The following is a 23,694-nucleotide window of genomic DNA, read 5'->3' as shown; positions in this document are numbered from 1 at the left end:
AGGTTAGCTAGCACTATTGTAAAAGTAGAAAGCATGAAGTGTTTAATACAGTACAGGGAAGAACATTGTATGTTACCAGACAGTCATTGCCACCAGGCAGAAAAATCATTGAATGAATGGACTTGGCAGAACTGAAAGCGAACAAACCCTTTTTTAAGCCTGGATTCCAGCCACATCCGTGCTCTGTGCCTGGGAATAGGAAATGAGGCACAGGCTACAATCAGTAATAAAACTTTGAGAGAAGTGTAGCCAGGAAATGAGAAGTGGCTGCTACACTTACATCTGGCCTCAACATCCTGGATACTTGCTTAACAGTCGCCCTTCTAATGGCAGATTTTAAGCAGCTTTGGAAATTTCAGAAATATGTAAGTGAACTTTTGGAAGGCAGGAATGGCTTTGGAACTTCTTGTCAGTATTAAGGATTTTTTTTTTCTTTTGGTAAAACGCTGAAAGTTTTGTGGGCATTTCTGGAGGACAGGAGAAAATAAAAAAATTCTGCACAATAATAAGAGACATCACACTACTGAACTTGCTTTTCTTACTTGCCTTTGACAGTAACTCATGGATCATGAGGAACCCACAGATTGCTGCTTTTTGACTGATATTGAATTTCTCATTTCCAGAAAGGTGTGGGGAACCAAGAATAAGCAGAATTAAATTAACTCCATTCCAGAACAAAGCTATTCCAACAGAAACCATTTCTTGACCTTGACAGAACAATCCAAGCTCTTACAAACAGTTGCTTTTGACACTGAAAAGTCCTCTATGCAACTGTCTTGGATATGGTGTTTTACAGTACAAAAAAAGTCTTGACTAGTCATATAAGCCTCATGAACTTCACCACTGTCGCTTCCAGCAAATACGAGTGTGATTCAGGGAACTCATTCTCACAAGAGATGAAAATGAGCAGGACTTAAATATCAATTTTCAAGCCTAACTTTTCATTATCATTAGGTCTTTGCATAAACGCACACCAACTTCTCCTTTCCCTCTAAAATTTATAGCAGTTATTAAAGTGGATACTTGTATTTTTGGAAACAATGTGGAAAAGGAGAGAGATTTTGCATCAGTACAGATAGCTGGCATGTGCTATTGAGGCCATTGTCAAAATACACATATATAAGGGTTATAGATACGCATTGCTGAGTTTTCTACTTAAATGTTTTCTTACTGTATGGTTTGATGTAATTATCTGGGTTTACAACCAAAAAAACGCTATCATGCCTAAGAATAAGATTTGTATTATGGATAAACATTTTGGCCTAAAATGCAGCTCATCTGCAGAGCCCGTTTTTTCAGTCTCACAGCACAGATCTTGGCCACTTGCATTAACAGAGTAACTCACTAGAGCATAGGGACTGGAAATTGTAGTCTTGGGCTACCTGAGTTCAGCTCCAGGCTCTGAAGTTTGCCTTGGTACTGGTTACTTTCAGTTCCCTGGTAACTGAACTCCAGAGCCCTCTCAGGCAGCAATGTTCTGAGCAGAGGCATGAGTGCAGACAACTTGAACAAAATGGAGTTTTATTTGCATTGCATTTTCTGCAAAACATATGTTATACAATTTTTATTAAACATATTTTGAATACTGTGCTATTCTAAACACCTAATTATCGCTGCATGTTATTAGTTTAATTTTTGGCTTGAACCCTTGCAGGCTAGATGATAAAAAAAAAAAAAATATTAATCTGTAAAATAGATCAGAAAGGTTTTATTTTATGGACTTCCTAAAATGAATACTTTGTATTTTGTTTCAAGTATGCATATTCATCTCAAGTGGTTCTGCTCAGTAAGTAGAACACATATTGTGTGTAACTGATTATTTAATAGATTTTTGTCTTCTGTGTTTAATTTTTTCTGACAGCTATCAATACATATAATATTTTTCTTGGAACAGAAAAAGATGTAATAACACACTGTTTTGGCCAATGATAAGTTGTTTGCTACTAGAACAAGGATTTTAGAAAGCTACTCTGTATAACCTTGAAAAGTTTATACTTTGAGGCAAAAGTTGTGACCTTTACATAGATTCTTGTGCCCAAGAGGAAACAAAAGTGAAATTATTTCAGTACATGAGGCTTAAGAATTGGCAAAAGGCTTGTGCTTTTTATGCATCAGTGAGACTGGTAAGCAAATAATCATACAAACAAAGGCTGTAGATTATAAGGAAGCCACAAAACTCAATGTAACCTAAAATAAACTTGAAGTTCAGCATAGATAATATGCTTTAAATGAAGAACGCAATGTTTGGCAAAATTAAAAGGCAAGCAAGGTCTCAGAGATTACATGTGTTGTTGATGGAAATGGGCCAGACTACCAACTACCAATTATATACTGTTGTCAGCATAAAATGTTGAAATGTGCCAGGTTTCCAGATTTCCAAATTTTGTTCTCAACTTCATTCAGCTTCTACTTGTTAGTAACTCATGTTCTGCCCCATTCAACAAAGAACAGTCAACAGTGAGCTCTTTTTGAACCAGTGAGAAGGCAGAGGAAGCCACTTGCTCCTGACTCCACAGACGCCTGTTAGGGCAATGACGACCCTCACATCCTTCCCATGGAGGTCAGAGACATGATCCCTCTCACTGCTCTGCTGCAAGCCAGAAGGCTTACGCATGTCGGGGAGAAGGGCTGAAAGTGAGAGAAAAACATGCAACTGCTATGTCCTGAGGACAGCGTGTGGACTCAGAATTGAACTCAAGTGACAAGAGCAGGTAGATTAGAAAAATGACATAAGCAACATGGACTAGCCCTGCTCTCCCTCTTTCTGGAAAAGGGTCAGTGGCAGTTGAGAGCTTGAGGCAGCATTTTGGTACCCAGAAGAGGCATGCTGCCCGCCTCCTGTCTTGCCCGATGGAGAGAGGGAGCTGCCTGTTTGTTCCTACAACTCCTCTGTGGTATAAAGTGCATTCTTAGGGGAGTTTTCCTGAAAAACCCAAGCAAATCCCAACAATTCTTGCCATATGTGTGAATATCCATGGTAAATAATTGTTTGAGATAATTTTTAACTGGCTCAGTGTAATAATTGTTTTGGTAAGAGTCTCTGACACTTCTGATGAAATAATTGTGTATCATTAATTTATATCTGAACTATATAAAGGATATATTTCTGCATTAAAGAAGTTGGTCTCCCAGATTTAGTTTTTTTCCAGGAGGTTATACTTTGTTCTGTCTTAGGCTTCATGTGTGTTTTTTAATAACCTCATCTCAAGAATCTCTGGGATGATAATTCTAAAGAAAAATAAATCTCTTTTGCACTTTTAATTTTTTTGCTTAGTTAACGTTTTAATGTTTCATAGAAAATGTTTCATTTTTGGGGTTTTTCTTGTGTCTGTTCAGGGAGCTAAAAAACCTGCTTAAATTAGATTAAAAATTTTTAGATTGATAAAATTTACAGTCTCTATTAGCAAAATTAGGTGAGTTGAATTCCATGCTAAGAATTTAAAGATCACTGTTCAGACCCCTTTAAATCACAGGGATAAAAACAAAAGAGAAGTCAAAGTTTTTTCGTTTTCTCTTTGTATTTGAATCTCCTACAATATACTATGCCACATTTTCCAGCTTTTTTCAGCAACTACAGGAGCTAAAAAATTATAACTTTTTACAATGAAAATTAAATTTCCCATGACATCATTTACCTTCAGAAACAGGGGCTTTGAGAAAAAACTGCTGTTACAGAATATGAAATGAGTCTGTAACTTTGGTCATAGTGAGACAGTTTTAACTATCATACATGGAGACTTGACTTTTGTGGGCTCAGAAATATGAATGAAGTAACCTGTTTGAAAGAATCGTTGCAGTTCTGTAGCACATGGCAGCTGACTATGAATGTGCTCCTAGTCCACTCAAAATGGAAGGTAAAATATGTGTGTGTATCTTAAACTACTGCCCCTGGATTTTATACCTAAGGTAGTCTTCTACCTTACATTTGGCATGAGATGACAGTACTTATATAATGATATGAATGGCTTAAATGATTTATAATAACTTGTCAAGGTGAGGTAACTTGTTATACGCTTGAAAAAGCATTTTAGAATCATTATTCTGTGCAGTATTGCTGGATAAAAGAAGATAAGCTATATCAAGAGAAGATATTTGCACCTGTCTGGTGGAATTAGGTAAAAGTACACTTGGAAGAATAAATTAGATTTTTTTTTTCTGCTGCTATTAACCAGTTTATTATCTAGTGCCATGGGCTCTTGTATCACTCAACCCATGTTTCCTACTGTTGTATTTGCAGCTAATAGCTGGTCACATCCAAAAGCAAAATTACTTCTCTTTGTCACAGCTGAACTGTGTGCTGCATGTTATCAGTGTTGGGTGTCCTCCTAGAGTTTAGCTATAATGAAAAAGAAGTAAGTGTTGAATGTTACACTTCTGGAGCGTCATAAATTAAATGTATTATTTGCTTTACTACAGTATTTCTCTCTTATTTGTGTTTTGAAATTGATTGCAATTTAGTGATTGCAAAGTATTTGTGAGCTTAAATAAAACAACTGTTAATGATCTCTTCTCTTCTGCAGAAAATTACATCAGCAGTTTGAGATGTATAAGGAGCAAGTGAAGAAGATGGGTGAAGAATCACAGCAGCAGCAGGAGCAGAAGGGTGATGCCCCAACCTGTGGCATCTGCCACAAAACAAAATTTGCTGATGGCTGTGGCCATAACTGTTCATATTGCCAAACTAAATTCTGTGCGCGCTGTGGAGGAAGAGTGTCTTTACGGTCAAATAAGGTATGGAGTTATGAAAGTTTAGTAACAAGCTTCTCCTAAACTCAGTATCTCTTATTCATTGCTTATGCATCCAAATCACATAGCTATTGAAACAGATTTCCTTTAAGGAGGTAATGATATCTACTTTAGGGGCTTTTAAGACATCTGTCCTCATTTCAAATAATTTCCATTTGCAGATGGATTTGTGACTATGGCTTTTAAGTTAATACATGCTACATCTCTACTGACAGACTCATGAAAGTACTATTCTTTGATTGGAGGATTGAGTCTCTGCATTGGAGACAGGACGGTATATCTAGTGATCTAGTGATGCTAATATTGAGACACTGATTATTACAAGTTAGAGCAAGGATTTGTTTCTTTTCTGCTTGCCCAGGCTCTTCTGTACAAGATTACTGTAAAATTAGTGTTAGAACAGTATATACAATATATTATGGAGCTTTTAAATCTTTATTATCTATTATACATATGCACATATATTGTACATATGCACATATATTAAGTATATGTACATATAAATATGCATACAAATGTCAAAGTGTTTTTAGGAAAAAATTAAATGCAGTAACAATATAGAGTTACAGCTAGTATACTGGTGTTTATTGTATAACAACAGGTAAAACAGCAATTTGAATTTTTAAACAGTTGGATCATAGAGTAAAAAATTCAGCAAAACTGAGGTTACTCATAAGTGAGAAAACAGTTATGAGATTAGTTTATTCAACATTTTACACGTCTTTCTTAGATTCTGACAGATAATTGTAGAATATTCATGACAATACTCAAGACGTCTTATGCTAGTCTTTTGTGGAAAGACATCTTTTGTAAACCGATCCAATAATTTAATAATTTTAATATTTATTAATATAATTATTTTTCAGTATAATTTATTTCCATAAATCTATTTTTTTCTGTAATATGTTCATTGCAAATACCATGAAATCTGCAAATATTATCTTAATCTTTTGGAAGGTAGGAGACAACGGTATACATGTTATGTGTTTCTTTGTCCAAGACTGAAAGATAAGCTTAAATAATGTTTTTGATTGATAAAGTATAAAATAATTCCTGATTATTAAAGTGACTGAGATTATGTGTAAATCTCTCAAACTGCCTTGGATTTTGTTAAGGTAATTTTAAAATTTTGTCTTCAGTAAGCTCACATATTTTTATTGTTTTTTTTTTTATAACTCATTAAATCATGTTGCTGGTAATAAGAAATATAATAATTTCTGTATTAATTTCATGTGATTATAAAAGGCAATCAGGACAGATATTTGAGTCATTATGTCTATATACTTAAAAACATAGAAAAAGTGCATTAGGAGGAAGGCTTCATCTCCTAATGAAATGTTCTTATACATCATTTAAACTGTCCTCAGGATGGATCATGTGAACTTGGCAGATATTTGTCTGACTTTTGACAGATTTCCAGCGAGATTCTTCCACACCCTCTTAGGTCATTTGTTCCACTGCTTCACCATCCTCACCATAAAAAGCTTTTCTTACTGTCTAACCTAAATCTGTCTTTCTGTAAGCCAACTTCTCCATTCAGTATTATGAGTCTGTTCTGCAACTCTTCTCAGCTGGGTTTTTTCTACTACTGTTGATAATTTAGTGGAATAAATAAGCTTTTCTGTCTCTCATTCATTTCTGTTATAGATAATTTATAAATATTCTGGGCAGAGCATCTCTAGACAGATCCCCTGTGAGGTTTCACTGGTGATACCTCTCTGTTAAAAAAACCCTGACCATTTACTCCTGTTCTTTTCTTCTTGTCTTTTCATCAATTAAGCTTTCTCATGGATGAATTTATTCCTATTCCATAGCAGCTGAGATTCTTTAAAAGCCTGGAAGCCCAACTCAGCAGTATGAATAAATCCCATTTAATCACTTTCTGTGTGATTCCTTGAAGGAATTCTAATACATGTAACAGACATGAATTCCCTTCACTAAAGCCATTCTGACTTTTCCCACATTTTATCATAATTTATTCATATGCTTGCTAATTTTATTCTCTGTTTTGGTTTCTACAAATCTGTCCAATGTGGATGTCAGACTCACTTGGCTATTATTCAGTTGATCTAACACTGAAATTTCTTAAAAATGAATAAATTGACATCATATTTGCCACCTTTTATTCTTCTTGACAATGAAAGACTCTGTATTACAGTTAATAGTTAGATATTTTAGTCTTGAGATGTTTTATGCTGAATGTCATCTGATTTTTAAGAATTTGTTACTGTGTTTTTTGTTGACTCGCTTTATAGCTTCTCTTTCTGAAATATCAGTTTGAAGTATATCCTCTGGTTCATTCTGCATAAAATAATATTCTAGAGTAAGTATCTCTCTAATAACCATGAACATGAATACAAAAGATTTAATTCAGACAGACTGTGGCAGTCTCCTATTAATGATCTCTTTTATATCTATACGCATTAGTCCATGAAAATTATTTTTAGTCTACCAGAATTTACCAGAATTCATTCTTTTCTGTTTTCCTTAATGGATACAACTTCAACTTCTTGAAGGATGACTTATAATAACTTCCTGTTTTAACTTTGCTGAATTTTCTTTGGTCTTTGTAGATGTTTGACAGGTTATATGTGTCTGCTTTGGACCTTATATAAGGTGATTCTTAAACTGTCTGAAACGTTCTTTGATGGAGCTGTTTGATCTGTTTGTGATCTTTTTCATAGTATCAAGTTTCAAGCCAAACTCATGCCACTTACACCAGATTCTGCTACGAAATAGTTTAGTACAAACCAGTGTTGGCAGCATGCATCTCAGAAGATGTAGAATTGCAAAGAACACTTCTCTTTCAAAGGTCACAAGGAGGGCTACTGCTTACAAGGTTCATGGGCATGAGTAGGAGCAGAGCATGGAAGTGTTTGACTGTTGTCAGAGCATTACGTTAGGATTCTCAGAATGACTGGGTGATTTATTCCTTTTTCAGTTTAGTTATACTGCCTGAAATATAGGCATTAAAATTCAGTTCAGGTTGTACAAAAATTATAATTATGTGGGAGTTCCTTCTAGATCAAACAAATAAAACTGATAATGGTGGTACTGCTGCTTCTGTACTGCTTATTATCTTAGTGAATGGAGTATTCAGCCTGGATGGGGGCTTAAATTTCATGGGAGTAAGGGACCTTGAACCGTCATCTCTTATGCTTATGAACAACTTCAGATTGATTAAAATGGAAATAATAAATCACATGACAGCAAGCAGTAATTGTTCTTAGTAATATAGATACCGCTGATATACAAAATATACTACTGTTCTTTTTTTAATTATATACTGATTTATATAGGGAAATGCATACTGAATGAGACAGTAGACAGCAGAATAAGGTTTATGCAGCTGAGAAATTTACATGCTAAAATATTGGACAAATACAACTTCCAGATAGATACAACTTTGTGTGCAGTGAATATAAATTTCAACAGCTCAGAATGCCAGTTCAGTAAACCAATATTTCACTTGTAGAGGAAGAAAACAATACTTGTCTGAAAACTTAATTTGATGCATGCTGAATACCTTCTTTCAGTGTGTTTGGCAACCTGCTATCACTTGCAGCTACTGAAACATACTTCTCTCTTTGTCTTTGAACATCAAAAGTATGAAATTTTCAGTTGTTTTATAGGACCCGGCAACTGCGTGCAAAACACATAAGGTATAAGTAGAGAACTTCTCTCAGCTCCCTTTGGTTCTGTGAAAGCTTTGCATTCTGATTATTTCTCTGGGGCGATGTTTGATTTTCAGAAAACCAGCAAGTTCTCTTTGTTCAATGATTCTAACTGCAGGACTTGCAGTGTGACCATCCGTATGGAGTCACAAACCAAAATTTTAGCATGCTTGTGCTAATGCGTAATCCATTTCATTCTGTTGACAACTGAGAGGCACCAAGGAATTAGACTGTCACAATCAGGATTTATAAGTCACTAGGATTTGGGATAAATTTAGTGATTTCCTATCACATACAAATAAGTTGGTCCTTAGGAGACATGGTTTGATTCTGCATTTCTCCAGAAAACACGTGACATTGCAAACTTGAGGAAAGGGTTTCTCTAAACCAAGTTTTTTTTGGGTTTTGTTTGTTTTTTTTTTTTTCTTTTTTTTTCTTTTCAGTTTAGTCCATGTAACACCTGTAAAATCTGATAACCTACAAATGTATTCATCTTTCTGGAGAATCTCAGTACAAGTACCGCTGAAAGAAAGGAAAGTCAGCTGCTAAATTATTCCAAAGACAATCTCTTATTTAGAAGTTGTAAATTCACAACTGGAGGCTGTAAAAGGTATCCTTCTAATTAGGGTGATTTTCATATCTCAGTCTCTCCATGAATAGAATAGAGTTGGTATTATCAAATATATCAAAGACTTCCAATCTGAAATCTGGTCCTGATTATATGAGAACAATGTTAATGCCATAGTGAACATCTATGATTGCTAAGACGTCTCTAAACAATGATCAGCTCCATTTTATTTGAGGTTATCAGTTTCTTTATTCTTTCGAAAGTTATACCCAAACTTATCAGGACTACAGTTGAGCCTGTATACCTCATGGTCCTTAGTACCGTTCCCCACTCCTTCCCCAAAGGGGGCTTGGCTACCTGTGCTCACAGGCATCTCTGATGTGGTGCAGCTGTGACTTGGGATCAGCCTTGGGGAAAGAGCTGCATGAGAAGGGGCTGCAATGAGCCCTTTTGGGACCTCCAGCCCCTCGCCTGGGAGCTGCTTTTCAGCTCAGGCACTCAGCCTTGGTCCCTGCCTGAGCCATGCCACTGCCTGTCTGGGTCCCTCGCTGACCCAAACCTGTAGGCTTGGCTTCCTGGCTGGCCTCAGCTCTGCCTCATCACCGTGAATCTGCTGGGGACCTGGAATCTTTGCTGATGCTAGTTACAGTCCTGGGCCCTGCCCTGCTCCCCTTGCATGCGTGCTGTTGGACACAACCCTGTAGGTGGGGGCATGGCCTGTCTCATGTCACCCTTTGTACCCTGCTCCTGGCCCTGGCCAAGCTGCTGACCCTCCTTGTGTCTGGACAGTATAGAAGTAGCGCGCTGTCCCAGCAAAACACTTCTTCAAATTTCTGCATTTAATACAAGAGTAAAAACCTTGCCACAACTATCATTTTAAACTAGGACATATTGCTCCTTTCCAGCCTGTAAACTTTTCTTGCAAACTGATGCCTAGCAGAAATGATATTTAGAATCTGCATTTCTATATTGACACCTTGGGTTCACTTGATTCTTCAAAAGAACACTGTGATTTTAATACAAGCTATGTGGATATGATCACTCCCTTCAAATGACAACTGCACAAACCATTTCTGTTATTAATTTTATTTATTTGAAACTATTTTCATTTGGTAGCTGTTTTGAATTTCATTAAACAGCAGATGATGGTCTCAATTTAAACAGAGGCTAGGCATGTTTGAACTCTTCACTCTGTTTCAAAGCTTTCAAAAACCTTAGAGGTTGTTATGATCCTGACACAATGAAGAACTGATAATTTTAGACGAACTGATAATTTTAGACACTTAAGGTGAAATAGTACTGTCTTGAAGAGTGGCTTTGGCTCGTGCAGTCAGATGCCAGATTGACCTTCTAAAAGATTTTTTTTAAAAGGATAAGGTGTAGATATTGACTCATTCTAGGTTTATTTTGAGTATGGGATGGACTTCCAGTCATTTTGCTGACATTTCTGAGTGTCTGAATATTCATGGAGTTAAGGCCTTTCCCCATAAAACCGATATTAAAATATACTTGCATTTTCAAGTGGAACAGAACAAATACCACCAAAGTCTGACTGATTTGTTGCTTTTTTAGCATCAGTTCTTTGAGAACTGAATTGAATAATTTCTTAAATGTCTTTGCTATTGAAATGACTAACTAGATTGCCTCTCATATGGTCAGTCATGTCACTACTAGCATTGCAGTGCTATGAACTCAAGAATGTTTGACAGCAGTGTGGGGGAGAGGCAGAGTGTGTGAGAGGCTGGAGGTAATCTTAGGTGTTTAGTAAAGTGTGATGGCTTGTCTTGAACTTCAAATATCTTTATATTTCATAGCCTGTTTCTGAAAAGAGACTCTTGATCCTGGAAGTTATTCAGCATAGGTAGATTGTGTGAACCAAGTCCTGACTACTGTTATGATCACAGTGTGAATGACAGGATTTGGAGTCTTAACTGCCCTTTCAAAGCCACCAATTTTTGGGATTACTGCTTTGTGCTGGGAAGCTTACATTTATATGGTGAAGTGTTTGAGACTCTTCGTTATGCCATTAATTTCTGAGAAAAATCTTTCATCTTCTTTTAATACATAGTTTATAAGTACATATATATATATATATAAATTTAATTGTTGCATACATGCAACAACATACATGTCTGAGATTTTAGGAATGTGAGTTGGTATGTTCTCCTTGCTTACAATCTTAGGATGCATTTAGTATGTGTTTTAGGTTTTCTGTGATTAAAGTTAAGTTTGGTTTTTGGAAACTCTTGGTTTGAACACAAATTAAGATTTGGAAAATGAGACAGTGGTGGAATGGAACAGTATTACCAGATCAATATTTATGAGCCAATAGTTTCTAACATTAGAACCTCATGGCACAAGAGTAGGTGTTAGAAAAACTGTTTCAGAACTCTTAAACTGTCCTTTCTAAAACAAATATCAGTGTTTCAGTGAGAGTTTGTTTCTGTCTTTTAATTTTTTTATTTCTGAGTCATCTCTATTACTGTTTTCTAGGTATACTTCATTATGTTGTGATCTGAATTTATTTTTTCTTGTATGAATTCACATGTCTTCTTGTGTATTATGGTTTTACCCATCATACGTGTTTTAAAAATCCTCATATCTTAGGTGAAAACCTTGGGGTTAAGCCACAAAAACTACTGAGTGAAAAAAATAGATTAGAGCATAATTCATAGTATGAAGAAGTACAGATCATCTGTTTGTTTGCAGAAGATTATTAGAATAATTAATAGGTAAAATTTTCTATATATAATTATCACTTACAATTTGGCTAGACTGGAATACTATGTTAGAACAGCATAAAAGTAGTCAGGACAATGGATAAATTATATTAGTCATTATTTTTGAAATAGAGATAAAATTGGGAAAGAAATCCATATGAATGACAAAACAGTGTGTTTAAATATATGCGGGTGTATTGTATGTAGGAGAAAGTTATTTAAAAAAAGTAATATAGCTAGATTTTCTTCATGAGTGAGGAAAAAGTATCATAGAATAATTGGGTTAGAAAAGACCTCTGGAGGTCATCTCATCCAACCTCTTGCTCAAACAATGTTGAATTACATGAGTTTTCCGAGGACCTTGCCCAGTTGAGTTTTGAATCTTCAAGAATGGAGATTCAGCAACCACTCTGAGCAAACTGTTCCAATCCTTGACCACTCTCATGATTAAAAAATAGAAGAAAAATTTCTTGATATCTAGTCTGAATTTCCCATGTTCCAACTTGGATTTCTTGCCTTTTGTCCCATGCTTTAGCGTGTATCTTTGAGAAGAATACTACACATAATACTACTTGTCATCAAATGACCAAACTATGGGTCTTGTGTAGTGAAAACTGTAAGGAAATAACACAACTTCTAAGCATTTTCTTGAAATATTATAGACCTTATTTATAGTCTGGTCTAAAATTTCAGGGATAGTGGTGTGGTGCAGAATATGAAAAACAGAAGTTAAAACTGAAGACATTAAAAGTTATTAAGACATTAAGAACTGTGCTAGAAACAGGCAATCCTGCTCTAGAGAAGAGTCAGCCTAGGCAAGTAGAACAGTAAGCTAAGGTATATGACAAAAAAATGAAATAATAAAGATACTTTCCATCTCAAAATTTGTTTTCTTAAGGATCTTGTCCCTTTTAAAACTTTGTATAAGTTTTAACCTCTTCTACTTAATATTTACATTTTTCATTCATTATTGATTGTTTTAAAGATGTTCCTATTTCCTAGTTTGAAGTATCACTGTGTCTGTTTCACATTTTTTGTGAAACCTGCTACCTTTACTTTTTTCTTCAGTTTAATGTATTTAAAATCTTTATCTTTGTCTTTTGCTATTTTACCTACTGTGTCTTGTTGGAGTTTATTTAATTTTTTCCAAGTTCTTTTGTTTTAAAATTTTATTTTTAGTTGCTGTCTGCATCCTTAAAGTGGGGAGCTGGACTATTCTGTCTTAATTGCTTTTCTGTGCCGTTACTTACCCCTTCCTGCAGCTGCGAGACATTCACTGAGAAAGCAACCTGATCAGGCATTTACAATTTTAAAAATTTCTTAGCCTCTGTGCTAAAAATACCTGTTTATGGATTATGCTCCTCTGGCATAGTAGAGTGTATCTCTTCAGAGGTGAGGAGGAGAAATCGAGGCACTAGCTGTTTCCATTCAAAACATCTGTGAGCACTACTGCCACTCTTATTGCAGTGGGACAGGAAGCCCTGCTAGGAAAGTAGCAGGGCACCTGGTGCTGTGCAAATAAATATGTCTCTGCACACAGAGTGATAATGCTTAGAAGTCCTGTGATTTAGATAGCTTTCGATGATATTTGCTATTTGTATAACTGAGAATGCCATTAAAACCCATAACATCTTTGAAAATACTTTATTCTTTTACCACTGTACATAGGATCACAGAATAAGTTGGGTCAGATGGGACCTGTGGAGCTTATCTAGACCAATCTCCTTCTCCAAGCAGGATTAACTTCAAAGTCAGACCAGGTTTTCAGGATCTTGTCCAACTGAATTGTAAAAATCTCCAAGGATGGAGAATTCATAACCTCTTTGGGCAACATCTTTCAGTGCTTAACCACACTTGTGGTTTTGTTTTTTTCTTATATCCAATCCAATCCCTTGATTGTTGCATTTTGTCTATTACCTGTGCATCTTCAAGAAAATTCTGTCTTTGTCTTCCCTACAGCTCACCTTTAAGTAGCTGAGGAATGCAAGTAGTTCCCCTTTTCCTGCACCCTTCCCTACCCCAGCCTTCTTTTGGCTAAACAAGCCCATCTCCCTCGGCTTCTCCTTGTATATTGTGTGCTTTAGTGCCCTGACTGTCTTGTTTGGCCTCTGTTGTATTCTCTCCTGTTTTTTTTGTGTTTCTAGTGTTGGGGGGAACCTAAAACTTCTGTAAGAGCGCAGGAGCACAAAGTTACATGTCATATAGGTATCTGAACAACAAAGCTATAAAATGACTTGTCACCCTTGGTGAGCAGTTGTATTTCCAACACGGCTAAGTCCTTAATTGCATGCCTAGATTTAGTCTCTGTATTGGCATGTGAAATTAAGATACCAGAAAAAAATCATCATTCATCATTCACAAAAACAGGGAATAGTTTTGACTGAAAGCATTTTGAATATTTTTGTTTTCTAAAGTATTATTCCATTTACAATTTTAGACAACTAAAAAGACAATTCCTTCAAGGAAAATAATAATCAATAGGAATGTTTGTATTTAAAATTTATGGGTATGAAAAAGAAAGTATAAATGATATAGATTTGACATGACATGCAGTAAACACTTGTGACAAACTCTGTCTCCTTATGCTTTAAAACTCTAGTGTTTTAAAGATCTATTGAGTGACTAACATGCAGTTATACCATTATGCATACCCTGTATCTGGCTGTAGTAAACAAACATTCTTCATGTCACTGGACCCTTTGCAAGTGCAAAGGGTTAATCCATGCTAATCATTTGCAATACTGGGGTCCAAGGCATGTAGAGCTGAATTCTGCATCCTCTTTATGAGATGCCCCATTTATTTTATTACGGTAATTTGGACATGCCCCCCCAATAATTTTTATGAAAATAGTTTTCTTTTTGCCCTCTTTTTGTACAAATATTTTCTTTGATACAGAAAATCATGTCAATTTCACCTATGAAAGGATTAAGAAAATTATGAAAATGACATATTTTTCGCTAGATCTTCTTCACCACTAGGGGAAATAAGAAAGATATATATTACTTCCTTTAATATTTGTTTGTTTATTTTACTAACAAATACTACTGCTTGCTTTCAAAATGAAAGTGATTCTTTCCTTTGTCTTTTTTCTGTCCTTTCTTTCTTGCTTTCGTGGATATGAACTCCAGGAGGACAAAGTGGTTAGAGCCTTTTTTCTGTCTAAAGTTCTTTTCTTTTATAGGTAGACTTATTTCCTGGCCTACATTTGCTTTCATTTACACAGGTGTAATTCCTGCTGAAGGCAAGGGGAGTTACTGTCATTAAAATGAAAGCAATGTTTGGCATGAAAGGCTTACCTGTTTTGAGATAACTTACTAATAATTTGTGAGTTGTTGTGAACAGTATGCATGATATTCCTCTCTGTTTGCAGCTTTTGTGAGCATGCCCCTACTTTGCTTTTAATTTTGCAATATGATATGTGCACAGTTCAAAAAATAAATAGGTAATTGTCTTGTAGGTGTCTCTCTTACAAAAATACAAAGGAATTTTATCAAAGTGGCATAAAGTTATCAAAATATTTTTTACACCCTCTGGTAGTCATGTTTGTATCATTGATATATATGCACTCAACATTTTAGCTTGCAATTTCTTTTTAGCATGGTAGTTCAGTTTTGATTTTTACATGACAAACATTTAGGAATATGCCAGCAATGTCACAGAGATGTCCACTAGTATTTTCTAAATTAAATGGTACGTAGGCATTCCTAAAATATAGTGCACATATTGTATTGAGCATAATGTTGAAATAATATTAGACGTTATGCATGTCACTGCCACTGTGTTTGTCTTGCTAATATTACACCTACAGTAAATATTTTAATCTGATTTTATTTTAGCTATGTTTAGAAAAGGTAGTATAAATCCAAATTTGATAATAAGCCTGGATATATTTCAATATTTTACCAAATTAAATGTGAATTTTTTTTTTAAATAACAGAATTGAGAAAACTACCTGAACTAGCGTAAATCTGCTCTTCCATGAAAATCTCTAATTTATTCTAAATAATAGCAATTGCAAAAGCAACTTGCCCTATAATGCTTGGCAAGTAAGTTCCTATATTAGATGGAGTAAAGAAATTCTTCAGCGTTCATATGCATTTAGTGAATGTATACACAGTAAAGTCTTTTGCTACAATAAATGCAATTTTTTCTTACTAATAGCGGTGTCAAGGCTCACATTTAACTCACACGTACGGTTCAGAAATACTTTGCTTCACACTGAAGTTGTAAGCCATCTGCTGTTGTTACCGTTTAGGATATGTTTTTACTAGTGGGCAAGCGATCTTTGTGCCGGGCCACATGCTGGTCCCCAATTGTGTTAGAGGGCTACATAGTTTTCTTTTGGTCTACATCATTAGAGTTTTTCACAAATAAAAGGCTGTGAACTCATAGGAGATGTGAAGTAACATGATTTCCTAGAATACAGAGATAGCTGTAGAGTACAAAAGGCAGATTAATAAAAGGAACAATTTTCTCCTTGAAGAATTTACCCTCTCAATATAATCTTGTAATTGATGCATGCTAACAGTATTCCTACAGTCAATCCAATAACTAATGTCTGTGAGGTACTCATCTATATTGCAGCAGTACCAAATCCTAAATTCACTTGGAAAATAAAAAAAGAGTGAAGGAGGTCACAGTAATAATGTTATATGATTATCTAGTTTTACCATGTACATGTGTTAAGGAGGGAAGGGACAGGACTTTCTCTAGCTAATCAACAAGTTAGATTTTTCCATAAATAATGACGGTGTCTCAAGATGCTTTAGGTAATATCTGGTTCTGCTGATTTTGAAATAGGTGTGAAAGAACAGTAAGTATTTTAGGTCAACTTTTTCTCGACTACAAACATTGTGACGCAGGGACAGCAGTGGTATTTAGCTTGCTATTTTAGTGCTAACAGTAAGGTTAAAAACCCTGGTGTACTGTGTGCAGATTACCATCAAAACAGATACTTCAATATAAACAAGATTTTTGAATTTTGTGTGATACAGCATTTACCAGTAGATTAACCCACTTAGAGAATCCTTAGTATACTGGTTATCCTTCATTTTCCAGTGTTAGCATATCAGAGAAGGTGTGAATTCCAGTATTTCTTAAGAGGCCTATTCTGTATTTTGTAACCGTAGGATGGCAAGTTCAATCTACAGTGTTCCTAGGTAAAGCTATAGCTGCCTGGTGACTGCTGGTGGTATGTTGACACAGATTTGGAAAATGCGGTATATTCAAAGCATCAGGCCTGTGAGGAGTTAGAGAGTAGGAAGACATTTTAGTATGCCCCCTGTAGAAATCTTGTTGCATCTGTTGATAAAGATTAAGATTTTAGGGAAAAGCTGGGACAGCACATGGTGTTGAATGATTGGGGCAATCATATGCCATTCTACTGGTGCTGTTTATGGTGATGGGGAATGGAGTTGGACATGAATTCTGACTGTGTTGTAATGTTGTAGTTGTACCATTAAACATGCACGGAAGGGAACTTATGTTACATACTAATATCACTTTGGAGTATAAAGCTCACTGTGCCTTTTTCCACATAGAACATGGGAATTGACTAATGTCCCAGTCCTTCATTAGTCTGGTATCACAGTATAAAGGAAGTACTTTTGCAAAATGGAGACCCAAATGTGCCAGAAAGGAACAATTTATGTTAAGTTATAAAAGAGTAAGATCATCTCTGAGAAGGAAAGAGTTGATTTTTTTAATTTAAAAAGAGTGTGATTAGTGAATTTTCTCCATCTTCTGAATTTTTTTTCCTTTATTTAACAAGGGTACATTTTAAAGGATTTCCTGCATTTGTGTCACTATTATTCAATCAAAATATGACTATGTGATAGAGGAATGCTCTTTGAGAAACCAGACTCAATTAAGGTTGATTGAAATGAAGTTTATTTCAAAAAACCAAAGATTCACAAGATCATCTTCCTTTTACTTAGATTTTGACAATTATATTCCTAACAAATAACTCTATTAAAATGAGCAACACCTTTAGCCAGAGTAGTGAAATTGTATGGCTATATCACTGAAAATCATGGACAATGAGGAGCTAAGAAGTGCAATACAGTTTGTGTAAAAACATATCTTTATTGCAAATAGTAGGAAATGAAGAAGTAGTAGAATATTTTAATTTTGACTGAACATTATCGTGGATTTAAATGAAATTATATACTATGTACCTTTGCTTGGAGGCAGTGGCTTTAAAGTAATCACTGATATTTCTGGAGAAAACAAATAAGTAAGCAACCTAATACAGGAAGTTTTTGGAAACAGTTGGCAGAAGAAACATGGTTCCTTCTGATTGAGGTTCCTTCACTTGCTGACCGTGATCTGTCTTTTTAAAACTTTGATAAAATCCCTATACAGTGTTTAGTTATGGACATTTGAGGTTTAGACACATCAAGTCATGTTTTGTTTTTCAAGTGTTCGTGTTCTTGTGCTTTGCTTAATAACTGTTGCAGGTACAGAGATAAAAAGACCAGTTTTATGGTTCAAGTTGGATGCAACTTAATTAAATTACATGGAAACATTATTTGCAACAAATGTTGTTTAGGTCGGTGCTGCTGTCTGAAAGAGAGGGAAAATCTCTTTCTGGGTTAGACAATGCCTGTTGCCGATAGTGAAATGTGTTTGTTGTTTTTTTTTTTTTTTTTTTTTTTTCCTCCATCCCAGAAGTTAGGATGTGGTTGCTCATTGTCTCTCATAAAACCAGAGTCAACTGAAACAAAAAGATGATGTATAGGTGTGTTTATGATATAGAGAAAATGTGGTTTTTAAAAGCTGAAGGAGAAAGGGGACTTCAGAGAAACCGTGATTCCTTTACATTCCTGCTAGTGAGAGGAAGTCATCTTAATTTTCTTGCATCCCCTTCATTCAGTGCTAGGAAGAACAGTCTCCTGAGAAAGCACTGATGGTACTGGAACCTGATTTGGAGTCCATCAGAGAAAGTGGAAAGACTGAACTATTTGGTATTAATCTCACAGATTCTAACACAGACCTGTAACTTGAACTGGAAGAATAGATTTCTTTTCATAGCTATATTTCTGCATAATCAGTTAAACACTGCTCTTGCTGGTCATGATCTAGCTTTTAAAAACTTTGTTAAAATCCATGTACAGTGTTCAGTTACGGACATTTGAGGTTTAGATACATCAATTCATGTTTTTCAAGTGTTCGTTTTCAAGTGACAAGCTTTAAAGTGACATGAAATGGGCAATTCAGTGCCCTGGCCTTTGGAGGTTCTGATACTTTCTCTGTTCTTTCATCTCTTTTAGTGGGTTCAGGAAGTTGTTTTTAGGGAATCTGTTTTAAACTGCTACAGGTAAATCAAAGCCTTCAACAGGACTGTTTATAATTCTGCAAAGCATAAACCTGAGGAGCAATGATAGGGAACTTCCTCCTTTTTCTGTCTTTATTTCCTGTGCAAGTAGATAGAACATTTGACACTTTCCTTGAAGTAAGTCTTCTACCTTTGTAACGTTATGCATTTTTGAAATACTTAAGACACAGACAAATAGCTTGTCTTTAAAAATCAAGTCTTCAGCCTTCACCAGTCTTAAGAACCTGCAGAATCTTTTTTTCATAAAGTCATCTCAAAGTCTCCTCTAAGCAAATTCAGAATCAAATGTATTATTTACTGAATAGTTTCCTAGGTTAATTTCCCTAATAACTTGACTGACTTTGGAATTTTACTTGAACTTTAGTCGTTAAATCAAAGTTTAATAATTTTTGAGATTCCTAGACAGAGTTCAGACAATGGCAGTTATTTTTAGCAAATTAGTCTCATAAAAAAATTCTATATAAAATTACATTAGAAAAGATCAAAAGCAATTATCACAGGGCATTATTCTCCCTCCCTTTGTCTTACTGCAGTTAAAACTTCCTATTCCCCAGCTTTCCTTCACTGTGTTCCAGAGTAATGAATATTATTATTCCAGTCAGGAGAGACCAAGGTGGTGGTAAGAATGCTTCCTGTCATTTTGTGGAAATTTCACTGTTAAATGAGAAAGAAAATTTTTCTCATTTTACTTCTGCCATTCTGAACAGGTCCTGGGCTCGACCAACAATCCTATTGTTTCTAAACCATCTGTGTTGTAGGTCTGTATCTCCACAGTGCCCTACAGCTTTCTCACCTGGAATTGCGCAAATGTGACAAGTGTTTGTAGAAACCATAGGTTGCTCCTCCTATTGCTGCCTTCTTGCTATTGGAAAATACCTGTTTGGGTAAACTCTTACCCTATTCTTGACACTTGACTCAGACTGACTTCGTGTCTTATGAAGAAACACAATCTGGGTCTCATCAAGGTTTTCATAGACTCTAAAGGATATGTGTTTTTTTTTTTTTTTTTTTTTTTTTTTTTTTTTTTGACAAAGAAGTATGTTAATTTCCAGATTACTGAAATTTGGAAAAAAAAAACTTTTTACAAAGAGGCTCACAAAAACAATAGAATATTTCCTAGATTTAGAAGACCTCTGACAAAAGCCTCCTGTACCAGCTATTATTTAGGATCGTTTTCTGAGATATCTCTCTGCTGCGGGAAGCTTAATGATTTTCCTCAGCTCTTGAGTATTGTCTTTCAGATTGGGATCTCTAAAAGTAATTTGGAGAGTTGGCAACTTAGACCTTCCTGTCTTGGGCCGCTTGTCCTAGGCTGTTCTCTGATCCTATTTCTCATGTATCCATTTGTCTAAGCTGCTCCCCTTTATCTTACTGTGTTCAGAGCTCACTCTTATTTCCTTTGTCACTACAGAATGCACCTTCGGTAGTAGAAGGTGCTTTTAATGAACATGGTACTGAAAGCCCATGGTTTTTCTGTCTTCTGTTTCCTGGATCTGGATTGCAAAACCTAAATAAAATGGACTCTCTGTAAATATATTTAAATACTAAATTGCTTCTTTTCTCTCTGTCAAAATTACTCTGATTGCACAGTCTCCGTTTCCAGCTTTTCTTGTGTTTGAAAGTTCATTGGAAAATAAAAATAAAACAACTTCTTGACATGATGTAGCTTCAGAATGGTCTTAACTAGTTCAATCTAATGACTACATTGGGTTTTATATCTATGTAGTGAGACTTTGCTTTTGTTAGCAAGCTCCATGCTTGAAGAACACACTCAGATATGTTTCTTGCTTAAGAACAAGCAGAAAACTAACTAGAAGAGTAAGTTTGAAAATATTTTTACAGTCATATATGTACTTCTATATTGGATGAGCAAGGGTTTATGTGCCCAAGAGCTTGTGTAATTTTTTCACCTAAAACAGTCATTGTAAAAGGTACTAGTTCATCCTATAAACCTTGTTCTGTACATATACACTATGGTGTTGTAATTTTATAGTACAGAAATTAGAATTAGTTGATTTGCTTTTAGATGGTACTGAATTTCTGAAAAGCATTAGAGTTGATTTAGAGAGAGCCTGATGGAATTAGAGGGGCTGGCTTTCATTTTGCTAACTATTTATCCTATCCTGATAGTATTAGAAATTTATCTTTTAATTTCAAATTGTGCAAAATAGATCCATTTTCCATTTAAATTCTTCTTCAAGCTATCTTAAAATAAGCTTATCTTTAAATGTGTATGGAAACAGTGTAATAACAAAATATACTTTATCACATGAATAAATTTTCACTTTCATTTTTGTTCAAATTAATAGAGCTATTTGCAATTCAGGAACGAGAAGATGAAACAGTTCTTGAGCAGTAAGTTATATTTGCCACCTGTTGCAATATTCAGAAACCATATCATGTGCTATTAAGTTCCAGGTGTAGACCTTTATCAAAGGTAGCTCAGCAAATCCCTTGTTTCAGTCCCAGGTGTGTAACAGCACACCTAGGACTCTTTGGATGCAGTTAGACATTATGGCACAGCAGGGGATGGTATAAATGTTTAATTGTCTAGGTTCAGCTTCAGTGGCTGGAAACCAGTGCCTATATATATAAATAATGAAGACATTGCTAGTAATAGAGTAAAGAGGCAAACCTCCGAAGGTGGCTTGCTTTTTTTTTTCCTCAACTGTTTACTTAGGGCTTTATTTAGCTTGTGTCTTCAAGGAGTAGTTTACTGATAGGCTGAGGAGTTAAATGAAAAAGGCCTTGCATATTGCCTGTTTGCTGTTTAGATCTGCTGTGTGAAAAAAGGAATTTGTATGGCAAGCATCTGTTGATATGTCAAATACTGGATGCACAGGCAAGACAGTTATTCAGCATAGTATGAGTGACTTTATGTAGACAACTTCAGCAGATATCGGACTTCAGTGCATTCATAGAGAGATTTAAATAAATGTGAAAAATACTGTGTTTAAAGAAGATGTCAGCTATGAAGTATATACTTCATAGGAAGGTATTTGAAAATTAAAACTTCCTTGGTTTGAACGATTATAAAGATGCCTTCATTCAGCATCAAGGAGATCTGCAGAAAAGCCTGGATTTCAGGTAGCTAATTCAATTTCAGTCGATTGATGTGTGTTAATGTTTGTAGTTTTTTGAGAATTAGTTTCATGTAGTTCACAAGTCCTTCTTACCATTTTAGATCTGCAAGAAATAAAATACCTATGCTTTGTAAACCAAATACATAAAAAAATTAACAAGAGTTCTGTCTGATGTTAGGGATAATATGCTTTCACAGAATAAATCCCCAGAGTGTTTTTATACTGATAGAATTGTAGATGTATCTCTATTAATTGAAGTTAGATTCTTAGTCATTTAGTTTACTATGTATACAGGTATACCTCCCATTTGTCTTTAAATGTTTAAACTTGGGCAGTGTTAATCACTAGTGGTTGTTTAACCTGTTCATCTTTCAGTTTCAGTGTAATTGCTACATAACTTCAGAGTCATGACCTGGTTAATTAAGGTGTTCTTGCTCTCAGATACTTGGTCATGTGATTATGAAAGATGATATTTATTGTTAACGATTTGGATTTCTTACAGTTCTACATAGGGAACGTGTGGTATCTTTGCAAGAGATTAGAATAGCTTTACCTCTACAGTGAAGATAGGGTTCAAATGCTTTTTATCCCAATGTATACAATTATCTAGTTTTCCATTTGCATTCGGTATTAGTTCATTCTTAAACTATAACACCATGATGATTATTTTTTTAACAAATTGTTTTTGCTCTGTACACGTGGGAAGGAAATTCCTCTTAATCTGCTTTAAATTCTTTTTTAGATTTATCTAATCCTGGTTTTGCTTCTTTTTGTCATGGACATCATTGGGAGAGGCCAAAGAAGACTTTCACTGTAGTGGATGTCTGGCCTCAGTCATTTGGGAAGAGCATAATTGTTTGCATTGTTATTAACATATTTGTTTTGTAGCAAAAACGGAAAATCAGCTCACAATTTAGCCTATAGAACCAGACACCAATCTCAAGTGCTCATTAAAAATATCTAAAAAAGTTATTTTTTTATTCAAGAGAAAATACTTTATTATTACGGACCATGTGACAAGGAGATTTTTTTGTGGTAATCTATGTTTCTGAACTCTTTCTAGATTAATATGATTATTTTTGATTTATATCTTCTTCATGTTTCTATCTTAACTGGCTATTTATAAGAGACTTTGAAATAAAATAGCTATGCTCCTGCAACATTAGACTTCTGTAATTTTATTTTGCTAAACACTTAATAAAATATCATAGATACATTTTGTATTGTGAATAGGATTCTGATACTTCTATTGTAGTTGTGTCACAAATTTTAAATTCAATTTTAAATTCAATAATGAATTCAAGCCTGTTAGGCTTTTCCTTTTCCTATAAGTTTTAGCTTTTATTAACATTGTTTATTAATCTTTCCTCCTCATGTTTAGTATAACACTACCAACACAGATTATCTGGGGATTATTTTAGGAAAACCTTGTGTAAATGAAACATGTTAACCTTTTTAGTAAAGATAAGAAGACATGAATCTTGTTTTCAGTGATTTTTAAATAGATGATACATTTTTACTGGTTACCATTCAGATCATCATGGGGTTCTGTTAGTTGAAGCCTCC

The 23,694-nt window shown here is 35.0% G+C and overlaps 1 protein-coding gene across 18 annotated transcripts in view; it reads left to right on the top strand.

The window, feature by feature from the left end:
* RIMS2 (regulating synaptic membrane exocytosis 2) overlaps window positions 1-23,694 on the top strand; it is a gene marked incomplete at both ends in the record, with an annotated part of 502,005 nt that overhangs the window by 94,934 nt on the left and 383,377 nt on the right. For 9 of the 18 annotated variants that reach the window (XM_082312737.1, XM_082312730.1, XM_082312752.1 and 6 more), the window contains one exon: window positions 4,521-4,731. In XM_082312737.1, the coding sequence (XP_082168863.1) occupies window positions 4,521-4,731 (211 nt within the window). Of the gene's footprint in view, window positions 1-4,520; window positions 4,753-23,694 lie in introns of all 18 variants that reach the window. The other 9 variants (XM_082312756.1, XM_082312735.1, XM_082312734.1 and 6 more) reach the window with 1 other exon arrangement.

The sequence above is a fragment of the Platalea leucorodia genome, assembly GCF_965183815.1.
Source record: "Platalea leucorodia genome assembly, chromosome: 1".
NCBI lineage: Eukaryota > Metazoa > Chordata > Aves > Pelecaniformes > Threskiornithidae > Platalea > Platalea leucorodia.
The sequence above is the reverse complement of the archived record's forward strand: the minus strand, read 5'-3'. Positions and strand labels throughout refer to the sequence as shown.